The sequence below is a fragment of the Gopherus evgoodei genome, unplaced genomic scaffold (genome assembly GCF_007399415.2).
Source record: "Gopherus evgoodei ecotype Sinaloan lineage unplaced genomic scaffold, rGopEvg1_v1.p scaffold_34_arrow_ctg1, whole genome shotgun sequence".
In the NCBI taxonomy this organism is placed as follows: domain Eukaryota; kingdom Metazoa; phylum Chordata; order Testudines; family Testudinidae; genus Gopherus; species Gopherus evgoodei.
Genome location: NW_022060016.1, coordinates 2,892,924 through 2,907,398, shown reverse-complemented (window position 1 = coordinate 2,907,398; position 14,475 = coordinate 2,892,924). Strand labels below are relative to the sequence as shown.

The 14,475-nt window shown below is 41.8% G+C and overlaps 1 protein-coding gene across 4 annotated transcripts in view; it reads left to right on the top strand.

Moving 5' to 3' along the window:
• Positions 1 to 14,475, top strand: part of ARHGAP35 (Rho GTPase activating protein 35) — a 104,897-nt gene that overhangs the window by 52,313 nt on the left and 38,109 nt on the right. For 3 of the 4 annotated variants that reach the window (XM_030544330.1, XM_030544332.1, XM_030544331.1), the window contains one exon: positions 809 to 953. In XM_030544330.1, coding sequence (XP_030400190.1) covers positions 809 to 953 — 145 coding nt within the window. Of the gene's footprint in view, positions 1 to 808; positions 954 to 14,475 lie in introns of those variants that run through there. The other variant, XR_003998051.1, reaches the window with a different exon arrangement.

Sequence of the window (14,475 nt, the reverse complement as noted above, 5' to 3'; positions counted from 1 at the left end):
GAATGTTAATGCTTATTTTATGAATCAGTACCTATTGAAAAGTGTTTGACTAGCCAGCTTGCCTATTGAAAAGTGTTTGACTAGCCAACTTTATTCTTTAGATGTACAAGCATTTCAAAAACAATTGCATTCACATAATGCCCAAAATAAGTTGCAGGGAGCTTCTTCACTCAACCAAAACCATCCTTTCTCAATCCACCTGCTTAAGAAAAAGACTGAATAAATGTGTGTGTGCATGTGTGTAGGGGGTGGGGGATGACAAAAAATTGATAGGGGTGGAAAAAATTCCGATGGATAAAAGGCTCTTCGTTGAGAGTGCCCTTCCTGTGGTCCACTGATCTATAAATCTGTGGACAGTAAACTCAGATAACCCTGTTGATCTCAACATTTGCAGCCTCACTCAAAGAATGGAGATAGTTTCATAGATAACTATAGCCCAGATGATAAAGATGGGAACTAGTAGTTTGACTGTATCTAGAAACTGGTCGGAAGCCTGTGCAGTTCTAGAGCACAGATGTAATGTGCTACGTATGCAGAACAATGCTAAACAAATGGGCAGCCACAGTCTGGACTAGCTGAAGTTTCCAAGTGGTTTAGGCTATGTATATGCTGCAATTAGATGTCATTGCTGGCCTATGCCAGCTGACTAGGACGCACCGGGTGCAAGCTTATGGGGCTGTTTAATTGCGACCCATAGATATTTGGGTTTGGGCATGAACCTCTCACCTCTCAGGGTCCTAGAGTTTATAATCCTGTGTATGTTGTGGTATTTTTCTTGTTATTAATTCAAGGACATTCTCTTCTACAGAAACCAAAGCCAAAGCCTCGGCCGTCCATCACAAAGACTCCGTGGGAAAGTAATTATTTTGGGGTGCCTTTGTCCACTGTAGTGACTCCAGAAAAGCCTATTCCCATCTTTATCGAGCGATGTATTGAATACATTGAAGCAACAGGTAAGAATTTCTCTTGGGGCAAGCATCAATGAGTAAGTAAACTGTCCGCTGGCAGCTTAGTGCAAAAGTCATATAGTTTGTTCAGAAGTCCAGGATTATATTACCCTTGATGGAGAGAGGGTTATGAAAATGTTTGTATGCGTATACCTTTTTACATATTGGAAGATTGGAATTACATTTTCCTTAAGCTTCCTGCATTTAACCCTTTAAGTAAGCCAGGTTGCACTGCACTCTTTTGGAAATAAAATAAAATAGATATTATACTAGAATCTGTATTACAAGCAGTCTGACAGGTTAAATTGAAATGATTGTCTTTACAATGCAGTATTAGGCTGTGAACTTGAATTCCCATTCCTTGCAATTTCAGCTTCCCTGATTTGTATAGGTAATTGACAAATCATTTGTATTTCATGAGATTAGAAAATGAGATAATTTGCTTTGTTGGGATAAAGCTGAACTTTATTTTGGTGCCAACATGGACTTGGGTTTGTGCCTCAATCATACTACACTGAAATTGCATGCGGATACTGTAGAACCGTGCACTTTGCTGTTTCATGTCAACAAAAAATAGCTTCTTTAATTTCGTTTTGTTTGATAAATGTATTAAGGTTTGTAATGCACTGAAAATATAAAGTGCCATTCTTGTGATTTCAGAAGTTTGCCAAATACTTACTAGCCACAGAACTAAATGTGGCAGCCTGAGAGTAATATGAAAATACCACTCCCCCCATGTCAAGGAGTGGTGTCCTAATGAGAAACCCAAACCCAACATCCCCAGTGTAGTCATTCTCTTCATGGCTCTGGCCCCTAACTTGATGTGTTTCATGTTGTGCGTGGCTAGGAAAATCTGATTATATACTGAGTTTAATTTTCTGTCTGGCTCCTGGAGAGAGAAAGATGGGGTGTTCTCCCTTCCCCCTTACAGATCCAGAGTGGAAGGGCATCAGGAAGGTTGTGTCTTTTTTACTTTGTTCATCCTCTCCCTGGATCACACCCCTACTGTTACTGCTGGTCTCTGCCTTATAGCAGAGTGAAAATGACATTACTTTGGCCCCCTTCACTCTGCTACTGTGAACTGCTGTGAGTAGCAGTGGCATAGATTAGGGGTATGTCTGCACTACAGCTGCTGCAGTTGTGCTGCTGTAACGCCATAGTGTTGACATTTCCTACACCAAAGGAAGGGGTTTTTCCATCAATGTACTTAACCCACCTCACTGTAAGGCAGTAGCTAGACGGACAGAAGAATCCTTCCATTGACCTAGTGTCATGGTATAATTCCCCACTCTGAACCTTAGCGTCCAAAAGTTGGGGTACCAGCATGAATCCCCCTAAGCTTGATTACCAGCTTAGATCTTGTAGTGCTGCCACCAACTAGGACTTGCAGTTCCTGGTACACACTGGTCCCCCCTAAAACCTTCCTAGGGGACCCCAAGACCCAGACCCTCTGGATCTTACAAAAGGAAAGTAAACCCTTTCCCCCACCGTTGCCTCTCCCAGGCTTTCCCTCCCTGGGTTACCCTGGAAGATCACTGTGATTCAAACTCCTTGAATCTAAAACAAAGGGAAATGCACCTTTCCCCCCTCCTCTTTCTCTCCCTGTCTCCCACCAATTCCCTGGTGAGTACAGATTCAATTCCCTTGAGCCTCAACAAGGGGAAAAAATCAATTAGGTCTTAAAAAACAAAAGTTTTTAATAAAAGAAAGAAAAGTAAAAGTTGTCTCTGTAATTAAGATGGTGAAGGTTACAGGGTCTTTCAGCTTATAGACACTAGAGAGAAACCTTCCCCCCAGCACAAATACAAATTAAAACCCTTCCAGCAAAACACACATTTGCAAATAAAGAAAACAATCAAAAAGAGTAAACCGCCCTTCTACTTGTACTTACTATGTGAACAGAAAATTAGAGAGCCTGTAGGTATGTCTGGTCACTCTCAGAACCCAGAGAGAACAACAGACAACAAACAACACAAAACAAAGACTTCCCTCCACCGAGATTTGAAAGTATCTTGTCTTCTGATTGGTCCTCTGGTCAGGTGGTCCAGGTTCACTGCTTGCAACCCTTTACAGGTAAAAGAGACATTAACCCTTAACTATTTGTTTATGACACCTAATCGCATCTACACTGGAGGTTAAGTTGACCTAACCGTGGTGCTCAGGGCATGACATTTTTCACATCCCTGAGATATGTAGTTAGGTCAGCCTAAGTTTTAGGTGCAGACTGAACCTCCGGCCTCTACTGTTCTTGGACTGTTTTTCAGGGTGGTAGTTGGGGAATCAGTGAGAAGGGAGGAAGAGAGAACATTCACCTTTTACAACTCTGAGTCTGCCACAGGCATAAGGAACGGCATGAGCTGCCAGTTAGCAACCTGAAGACCGAACAGTAGCAGGGCAGTAGTGGAAGGAACTATTGTTCAAGCATAACTTAAAACTGATTTTAAAATAACTCCATTTCCCATCCTTCGGTATTAGTGAGTGCTTTTCTCTTCCCTGTGTTAATACAGTAGGCCCTGAGGTTATTCCTGATTCTAACACTTGATATCAAATTGTAGGGATAGAGAGTTCCCATACCTAGTTCTAGTTCCATTTCTGGGGGAGTGACTTCTAAACCCTTCAACACTGCAGTAGGGCTGCATGGAAACACATTATTTTGGGCCTACTTGTAAATTTCCCTGTTTGCTTGTTCTGCATCTGAAGTGCGATGCAAGGATTTAATTTTGGAAGTTTGTTTAATGGTTAGAGATTATCCTTGAATTCTGCAGCTAGGATTGAATTGTACTGAAAGTCATCACAAGATTCAGTTCTGCCATAACTTCTGTGTCAAAATTCCTTAAGTGGCAACGAATTCTAGATGCCCTAACTATATCTGTGTGAATTTTTGATCCTTTTCCCGCCTCCTCTGGTTTTTACTTGCTGCTTTCAAAGCCTTGATAGCATTTGAGGTGGGAGGTGCTCTTACTCTCTAGTAATGCAAATTCTTCTGCAGTAATAGCTATGCTCAAGATTACAGGCTTATACTAATGTGTTAGTAGCCCAACACAGTCAGGCTGCAGATTACAGTTTCTTTATGTCTGGATTTATTCCCTCTAATCCAAGTGTAATCAGTAATGCTTAAGTATCATTAAGTGTGGACGGATTGCCTCAGCCTGCTATTAACCCTGATAGCAACATCTGGAGTTGAGTGATGGCATTAACACTCTCACTATTTGAAACTTCATGGCAAGGGGGAAAATACACGGACTTTTAATCATTCAAGGTCTGGGTCAAATGAAGCCTAGAAAACAATCCAAAAAGTCAATTTTAAAGTGTGATATACTGACTTAGTTCCAATTAAATAACTCTTCAGTGTTAAGTCTGTATGCTATATTTGAAAATGCTTCTTTAGACAAATACTTTCTTCTGTTTGATCTAGTTGTTAAACGCCAGCAAAGCTTTGCTGGGGTGCTAAAGGAAGTAAATCTTTGGTGTCTATCCCCACCTTCTCAAAAGTCATACAACAGCGTAATGTATACAGAAAAAATAAAGCTAGTGACGTGTATTTTAGGTTTCAGACTTCATTTAAAATTAATGTCTCACGTATACAGAACAGAGTTGTAGGTAGCACCCCTGTAGCTTTTCCTGGTCCCTTCCATTATGCTCTTCTTTTGTTAAAGGTTTCGGGGTTTGACGCAATGTGTCGATGGAACTTAATATTCAGCTACCCTTCTGTATCCTCTTCGGACACTGAGTTTGTAATGCTCTGATGAACTGGAAGGTGAAGACCTGACATAGATATTGAAAATCCAGCTGCTGATATTTCATTTTCACTGATTTTTCTCCAGTAGGTTTGATTTATGAGTTTATCCCTTAATCCATGTTGGGCTTCAGAGTTTTCCGAATACCTAAACTACCTTCTCTGAAGAATTTTTGCTAGACACAATTGCATTTTGGTCCTCATCTGTTCTAATTTTTTTCACAGTGGTGATATGGCTCCTCAGACCTGTGTGGTATTTAAATTGCTATCAGGATTCAGCTGTTGGAGTCTTCGCTTTGACCAATGGAAGATTTTCTCTTACTTGGTGATATGTCCATTTAGCTTGAGGGAATTGCCATTTTCTCCTGAAGATCTTTGATCCTACAGCTGTGGCCTTGAATGGCCATTTTCTCTTGGGGGCTCTAAATTTTTCTACATATGTTTCAGCTTTGTTCCCTTATGGCTCATATGAGGGAAGAAAGGGGACAGGCATCTTTGTTGCTTTGATGATATAATTTTGTGTCCCCAAAAGCTTACAATGTAAGTCCTTTAGTGTAGACAGATTTTAAAAGTTGCTACACAATTTGCTTTGGCTTGGCTGGAAAATTAAACTTCTTGCTTATCTTCTTGGGAAGAGGTAACTGCTCTTGACCTACCTGACTATTTTAATCTACCAGAGTAGCTGAAAAACCCAGGCTCCATCTCTTCCCAGTCACCATAAACCTGTGATCAGAGAGCTAAGTCAACGCATTCAAACTAATGTTCGTCACCTCCCTATCTGCCTTCTCTCACCAGAATAACAGCTCAGTTCTGTTCTGTTTAGCCTCTTCTCTCCTTACCCCAGAGGCAGCTCAGTTCTCTTTGCTGCCATTCCTTGTGGCCCCTCTCTTTCACCGTTCCCTCTGATTGACGTCACTCATTCTGCCCCAGCCTCATCCATGGCCTCTTTTCAGCAGGTAGGAAACCTGACACATTTATTTGCCCAGATATTACTTCTACTTTTCCTGAGCTGCTGGGTACTGGTTTAGTTAAAATTGGTGCAAGCTTGTGTGCACATGTTCTGGTTTCAGTTTAAGACTGTCTACACACAAACAACTGTCAGGAATGGTACAGTCCTGTCTCAGTGCCCGGGGCTGGACTTGATGACCTTCATTTGTGATTCTGAACTTGCACTGTCTACACACAAACTTAAAGTAGCAAACTAAATCAGTTAAAAAAACACACCTTTAGTTAAACTGGTGCAGCCCTGTGTGCATAGACAAAACTTAGAGTATTTTACTCCTTGGGTATGTTGGTCTGGGTTTTTATTTGCACAGCTACACTGATGTATCAGAGTATAAATTGGTTTAATTTTTGTATATTTGCTTTAGGGGTAATCAATACATCATATTTACTGGCAGTTACGGCCTATTTTCATGTGTGTTTAAATATGCACATTACTTTAATTGTAATGGAAGTTTTTTTTGGAAAAGCCAGTAGTTTTAATTTCCTGAATAGTGGTCTGAAGTTGGCTTGATACAAAAGGAAATGCCTTGCTTAAGGAGTTATAGCTGCCCCGTTTGCTAATCATTTAATACACTGGAGGACTGGGTTATACTGTTCTCTCAACTGGCAGATCAAGCACGTGCAGTCAGTTGTTTCAGCATGTACACACTCTTGTAGACGAGTCTGAGATTTTTTGACTATCAGAATACAAAGCCTGTTATCTGGTCTTTCTCCATGGGCTAACATGAACGAAGTGCGGTGCAGAGGCTTGTAAAAGGTCTCGAGTTGTAAAATTAAACATATGCACTTTAAAGGGAAGTTGGCTTTGCATGGTAAGAGATATAGTGGGGGTGAGTAGTGGCAAGTTAATCAGAACTCCACTAAATCATGATAATTGCTGTGTATACTCGATCATAAGCTGATTCATTTATAAGCCGACCCCACCAAGATGGATAAGTAAAAATATAATTCTTTTATGACTCATTCATAAGCCGACCCTATAATTCAGGGGTCAGCAAACTTTGGCTCCCGGGCTATGAGGATAAGTCGCTGGCGGGCTTATGGTCATTTGGGGCCGAGATGGTTTGTTTACCTCAAGTGTCTGCAGGCACAGAGGTAAACCTAAGTAAACCCGGGGTGCACAGAGGTAAACCAAAGTGTCCCGGGGTGCCAGCTGCTTGCCCTGACAGGCCGGACAGCAACTGGTGGGGAAATTTTTTGACGGGGGAGAGGCTGGGTGTCAGGGGAGTGTAACCCCTGTGACCACACTCTCCCCATCCCTTCCCACCTTATCTGGGGAGAGCCAGAGAAGGATGTCTCTGGCCTGGCTGGAGCTGCTCCGGCAGGCTGGGCAGCGCGGCCACAGCCTGCTCTGGCGGGCCAGACTGGGCGGTGCAGCCACAGCATGTTCCAGCAGGCTGGGCCAGGCAGCACGGCTGCAGCGTGCTCCAGTGGGCCAGACTGGGCGGCGTGACCACAGCCAGCTCTGGGAGGTGGGGCCGAGCGGCGTGGCTGCAGCCTGTCAGCCCAGGAGCTGCAGCTGCTTCAGAGGCTGGGGGGGAAGAGCATCGTGGCCAGAAGCGGAGAGACTCTGGCCCCACCTCTTCCCTTCTGGCTGTGCTGCCTCTCCTTGCTCCCTCTGTTGGGGGGAGGGGCTGTGTCCCACCGCTCCCTCTCTATACCCATTCATAAGCCGACCCCTTTCTCTAGTGCTTCCCTTTTTTTACGAAAAAAGTTTGGCTTATGAATGAGTATATACGGTATCTCAATATCCGGTCTCATAAATGTGTTCTATGTGAAGGGAGGAGGACAACCCCAAGTTCTTGGTTTTCTGAGAAATATGGCAGCGAGCTTGTATTAACTGTATGTAACTAGTTTGCACCAAACTCAGAAGAGCCCAAAAGGTATAGTTCCCTTTCCCCTATTTACATCTCTTTGTGGTGTGTACAAAAACATGCAGTAGTCACTGATTTACTAATCATCAAAGATTTGTTTGAAAGAATATTCTCTTATGTAGAGTTGATAGGAAGGGCTCTTAATGTTTTGGTAAGAGTTTGGAAAAGTGATTCTTTGTTCTGCTTGAATTTGCCAAAAGTGAGGGTGAAGGCCAATAGGTTGTTGCTAGCAGAGGTCAAGGGCTGCATGAGGAAGGCAAGCGAGGATTATATGGTGTAGGGGGTTGGTAATAGGATACAGAATCTTTCCCCTGTGGGTCACTAGTTCAAATCAAACCAGTATCAGTAGGGACTGAAAGTTAGCATTTGACAGCTGTTCATTGGCCTGCCTGAAAGGAGCTCAGGTGGTCCTAGAAAACAGAGTATCTATCCCCTTTTGTGAATGAGTGCTGCAGTCAAAACTGACACACAGCCACTAACTAACATTATTTGGACTCAGAACAGGTGGGGTTTTTTGTTTTTGTTTTTTTTAAAACTGAAGTCGACATTCACAGGAGGCATCAGAGAGAAGTTCTGAACATTAATACAGATCTTGTAAGCCTAAACAATTGGACAATGTTGATTTTTTTTTAAAGTAAACATGGTATTCTGCTAGCAGATTAGTGCTTCAATAGAGAGAAATATCATAGTGCTTCACAAGTATTTTTAAGGCTCTAATTGCTGTGCTAGGTTTTTATCTTAAAGCCGTCTTTGCTTCAGCAGCCTAAAGATGAATAAAATGCCAAGTGGTGTGGTGGTTTTTCTTCCTAATATCATGCCAAAGGTTCTGAATGCTGCTTCTTCTACTTACATTTTGCACATCTTCTTTTGGCTGCTGCCAAAACATAAATTATTTTCTTTTGAACATGTAACTAAAGTGTAAATTCTGCAAGTAGTAGCATTTTCAGGCATAGAACATCCAGCAATTTTGTAATACAGTCCTGTCGAGCTTCCGTTTTGTCAGAAGTAATCCTGTTCTAGAATTTAGAACTGCCTTCAGATTAACTCTAATCTCTGGCTGTTGCATTCTGGTAGAACTGCATAATATAAGGCCATTTTTCTCTGGAGCACTTTGATTGTAACTTCTGTTTATACTGTTCAGTGGGAAGGAAGAGCTTTGAATGAGACCTTTTTCAGAATAGGGACTATAAAATTCTTCCTTCAGGAATGTTGGAATATAGCAATAGGAAGCCAGATCTTGTTCCTGGTATCATTGTACTATGCTTCCTTATGAATAGATTGCTTCTTATACATGCTTGCTCTTTTCTCTGAGCCTTTTGATTAATCCATTTGCAGCCATTCTGTGTGAGAGATTGATTTGTGCTCTGAAATGGCCGGTGCGTAGAAAACAGTCCTCTAGGATTCTGTCTGCAGACATTTTTAATATTGTGAAAACACAATAGTCTGTCCCTCACAATAGAAAAACCTTTTTCTGTAGTGTACTAATGAGATACTCAGCTTTCAGTCTGTCAGTGGAAATTGCTCACCATCAGATAGAGCAAGTTCTTTGGCATAACTGAAATGAGGTATCATTAGCACCGCTAGCTGTAGCATCAGCGGGTCAGGGAAGGTTTAACCACCAGTTAACACACACATCCACTTCTCAGGGCTTGGCTACACTGGCGCTTTACAGCGCTGCAACTTTCTCGCTCAAGGGTGTGAAAAAACGCCCCCCCGAGCGCAGCAAGTTACAGTGCTGCAAAAGCGCCAGTGTAAACAGTGCCCCTCCCAGCGCTGTAAGCTAATCCCCACGGGGAGGTGGAATACGTGCAGCGCTGGGAGAGCTCTCGCGGCGCTGGCGCTGCGACCACACTCACACTTCAAAGCGCTGCCGTGGGAGCGCTCTCACGGCAGCGCTGTGCAGCTCTAAGTGTAGCCATACCCTCAGATTCCCGCACAAAGGAAATTGGCTGACGGGGATCTACATTTCATGGCTGCTGCCTAACCAGTAGGTAGTTCCATGCCTTGCATGAACATTTGACTTCCTTGGTGAAAGGAGAGGTGAGTATCTTCAGTTAGAGCTGTTGCATATTGCAGCATTGGTGTTAGAAAAACCATCTGTAGTGATGTCCACGCTAGCATGGATTTGCAAAACACTTTTCACAACTATTAGAACTTCCACATCACCGTTTTAGGAATCGGTTCAGATGTACTGTGTGAAGCATGGAATCATGCTTACGCTGTGCTGCCCTGTAATAGACACAGAGGTGTGTGTATCTACTTGTTGGTTTAGATCTTTGTTTTGTATAAGATTATCTGGTATGGCTTTACTAATACAGTTCCACAGCAAGCTCTGAAGCCCTGTTCAGACTGCAACTAAACCAGCTTAAGCTAAAATGTCCACTGGTGCTGTCTCAGGCTATTTCTCTAGCAGGGTTTGAACGCAGATGCAAAATGTTTTTTTATTAAAAAAAATTGTGAGGTGACATGATCTCATCATGTTGACCATTCAGTGATAAATCATGTGTTTTTTCGTGTAGCATGTTCAAAGTTCATAATGCATCAAAGCTGCAACTAGTCCTCACTGGGTCCTCCCCCTGTGTTACAAATAGCTAGTGGAATGATTTTACGTGCAAGGCTGCTTCTGTCATGTGAATGCACCTGACAGCTATATGCATCTTTAGCTATAATGTATTCAGACAGTACTGTATAAATAGCTATCAGGGCAAGGTTTTTGTTAGTGCATCTGTAGCTCATTCTGCCCCAGTGGGATGAATAATACCCTGCAGTTAGCAGTCAGAATTCTCCCTCAAATAATGGAGTATTGTTGATCTTTTTCTTAGTTTGGTAGATCAGTTAGAGACTGAGAGCTCTTTGGGCAGACCAAGTACTGGGTGGTTGGCTGTATGTATTGATGGTGTGCAGTGCCCTTTGTCATGTTGCTGAAACGGTTTATGATGGATATGCTGAGAGTGCAGGTCTAACCTGCTCCGAAACAGGCAGAATCAGCACATACAATAGATCTCTAGCTGGTGTGTTAGAAGAGGGATTTTGTTCTGTATCTGAAGTGGAATGGCAGTAATCAGCCATTGATAATCTCCAAAGTGAAACCTAAATGTTGTCACCTTACCTGAAGATGCTTTAAATCAGTGGGGTTGACAATTTGTTTTTTTTTGTGTGTGTGTGTGTGTTGTTGTTGTTGTTTTTTGCTATGAAAATCTGTTCATTTGTTTTACCTTTCATGGTGCAACACTAAACACCATGTGAAAGATTAGCTTACTTCAGGGTATTTCTCTGGCCCCGATTTGGCAGGGATTTGGGTACATAAATATATGTATTTTATATTGGACATTATGATGTATCCTTCCAGCAGGTCTTGAACTAATTCTCCTGGTGATCACATGCTTCTGTTTTGATTAACCCTATAGCATGAGCAGGGGGAATCCATGTTTTATCAGTTTCTACCAACTAATGTAATTGGGTTTTTTTTGTTTGAGGGCTCATAACTTTTTCATCAACGTTTGCTCTGAGTTTTAACTTCATGTACAAGAGCCTTTTCCTAGAGGAGCCTTAATCTGTATAGTAGAGGAAAAAGTAATTGTAATGAGGAAAATAGTTAGCAAGTTAGCCAAAAGGGGAAAAAAAACTTGTGAATGTAGGGAGGTAGGAAGGCCAAGGGTTCAATTCTGTTAAATTTGGCAACTTACTTAGCCACTCTGTGCCTTCATTAGCTCAGCTTTAACACTGTTTATTTAACAAAAAAACAAAAACTAAAAACTAAAAAAAAAATACAGAAAGCAAAACAAAGCCCTAGAACTTAGTTGAAAGCCTGAAGTAATGCAGTTAGCTCTGATATCCTGGAAGGTAGGCTGTATTGCTTTTTTTAATCCAACAGCCATGAGCTCTTGACAAATGAAACTGCATTATGTTGGTTTCTCTCTGTCAAAGACTAAATCCAATTCACTAGTTACAAGTTTGCCCTGTGTATGTGTTGATCCTCTAAACTTCACTCTTCATCAGTTCATCTCTGCAGCATTAATAGTTGAAGTAATGTGACTAACTGCGGAAGTTCAGACAGAATATAGATTCTTTTTATCCCTTATAGCAGTGATGGGTGAAACTGGATAACATCTGTGAACTATTTTAATATATGATTTTAGCCAGGTTGATCTTGATGCCTTAAAATAAATCCCTGCATGTTTGTCCCCCTAGGAAAACTAGTCTGTGAACCTTGGTCTAAAACTGAAGATCAGATTTTCTAAGTGAAGTAACTTCTCTTTTACCTACAGTAAAAAGAGTAAAGCTTCCAGGTTGCTTGCTGTGTGGGCTAAAGTAATCACTTCGATATACTCTCTCGCCATCCCAAGTCCTGCATAAGGGTGATACTGTCTGGAGTTTCACCTTGTAGTATTTCACATGTGGCATTCAATGATCACTTGTTGAAACAATTAATTTCCCAGTGGTTAGCTCAGTGTTTAATAACCCAAAGGTCTTAGCAGCAATGCTGCTGATGTAGCTTTGATATTTTTAAATACAAGAGGTCCTTGTGGGGGAGGGAATATCGGTAGATGTTCTTGTTAATGCAGCATTGCAAGAGGGTGAATCTTCAGCATAACTCCCTGGATGAAAGATCCATCAGCATTACCTATCTCTAAAGGAAAAACTGCCTCAAGCTTTAGCATTAGGACTAGAGAGAGATGAAGAGTATCTCCATTACCTGGAAATATTCTTTCAGGGAGGACATTAAAACCTGCAGCTGTGGATTCGTGGCTGCGTTAGATCAGATTGTGTGCGTCATTGAACGTTCACACGTCAGCCTCAGCTCTTTGGTTGCAATTGAAAGCTCTAAATAAAAACAGACTTTTGATTTGGATGGTTGTGATCCCCACCACTGTTTGCTAGGCTGACTGAATAAATGAGCAGAGTGTTTTGTGTGGAAGAACACATTTAAATTTTAACATTTAATTTGTGATGGTGTCTTCAGGAAGGCAACTTCTGGTTAGATCAAGAGACCTTTAGAAAACAGATTCTCAGTGATTATTCTGGGAGACAGATATGTATTTTGTGATAAGCAGAACTGCAGAAAAATGTCTTTCAAAAGTGGGGAATCTTACAATATATCCCTTTGGAATTTGTGTATGTTATCCTAGCCCTGATGACTGTTTATTGCTGGGTGTGACGAAGTGGGAATTTTCTGTAATAATTTTATGACACCTGTGTATGTCTCAGTTTCCCTTATCTTTTGCATGTTACCGGGAGAGGGAGAGGCAGGACTGTTTGCTCTCAGAGCAGGCTGGGAGACATAGATATGAAGTTACTTAGCTCTTTGAGCCTGAATGGGTTGTTAAAAAGGATTGGCCGAGGCTGACCCCATATCAGTGGAAAATCTGAGAAGATGGCAAATCCAGTCACCAGGACATTGATGCCTAGCAACCAAGGACCAAGAGAAAGATGGAGTTCCCCACCTTTCAGCCGAAAAGCTGAGCAAAATCTCCTAGCTTGAGAATAAAAGACTGGGGAAGATGTGAGGTGGGGGACAAAAGTTGCCTACTACAGCGAGTCATGGGCTCTCACTTAGAACTGACAAGGAGGTGAGATGGACTATGAACATGAGGCTTGTCTGGGGGCTCTTGACTAACCAGAATGGTCTAGGCCTTAACCTTCATTTCTCAATGCTAACATAAGGACTTCCTATGTTGTGTGCCAGTTGACTAATAAACCCTACTGTTTTGATAATACCATTTGAGTGTCACTGCAAATGCTTGGTGAGGTGCATTGATCCCTAAAGAATGTATAAGTCTCCACCACGAGTATGTCTCTGGTAGACTTACTGGACAGAGCTCATGGTGTGAAGCAGGAGTGCTGAAGCAGCAGAGATCAGCCTCAGGAGACAGAGGCCATGTGGCCTATCCTGTAGGAAGAGAGTCTCCCCTTGGGGGTTCAGCATACTGAAGGGGTTCCTCTAAGAGACTGTTCCAGAGCTGGGGGCGTAGCACCGATACTGTGGATCTGTGACCTTGATGTTTTAAAGATAGTCTCCACTTTGAGACCCAGCTGGTCACATCTCATCCTCTATGGTTTGATGTGCTGGTAGGTTTCAGCATTAGATAATTGAATCATATTTAGCCAAGCAGATGTGGCATGTGTTAGTGCAGTATTTCTAGCCTCTAAAGCTCACTTCTCCCTTCCTTTCCTTTGGTGTAGATGGAGTTTTGGAATTTGTCCTTATATGTTGTAATACCTGTGTGAGGAATGAGACTGTTATAACTTCAGAGCCATATCTTTTCCGGTTATTGTCCTTGCTAGCTCATTGGGGCTTTTGTCTGTCTATAAGGTACCATGTGCGTTTATACCACTACTGAAATGTCATCCCTCTCCACCTTTTTATTTTCCTCTTAGGAGCCTGTATTTTGTACCGTAGTAAGGAGGAGTGAGATCCTTACAAACATAACAAATCTTTTCTGTTGGAGTCCATGACTACTCTTCCTTCTTGGGTTGAGAGTACCATGGTTCTGGTACTAGAAGGGGTACTTACAACAGCATATATTTATTTATAACATAGGAAGCAGAGAGTTATTTTTAGATAAAATTCATCTAAAATTTATGACTTTAACAGCTGTTTGGTGCCTTACTGTCATATTTTAGTAGGTGGAATGAAATAAACGCAGACAGGTATCAGGGACTGGATTATTTTTTGCTGAATGGTAAACTTATGCCTGGCAATATCAACATGGAGGAAGATGTAGTCCCTGCCCCAAGGAGTTTATAACTTACTTTATTAACTAAGATTGTATCTAACATTGTAAAGACTTGGACTCTCTAGTACTTTAACATTTGCCATTTACATCTCTTACCCGTCATCTTTTACTTACATTCTGTTGACCCTTCAGTAAAATCTGTTTTGCACCCCTGTCCTTTGTTGCATAGAATTCTG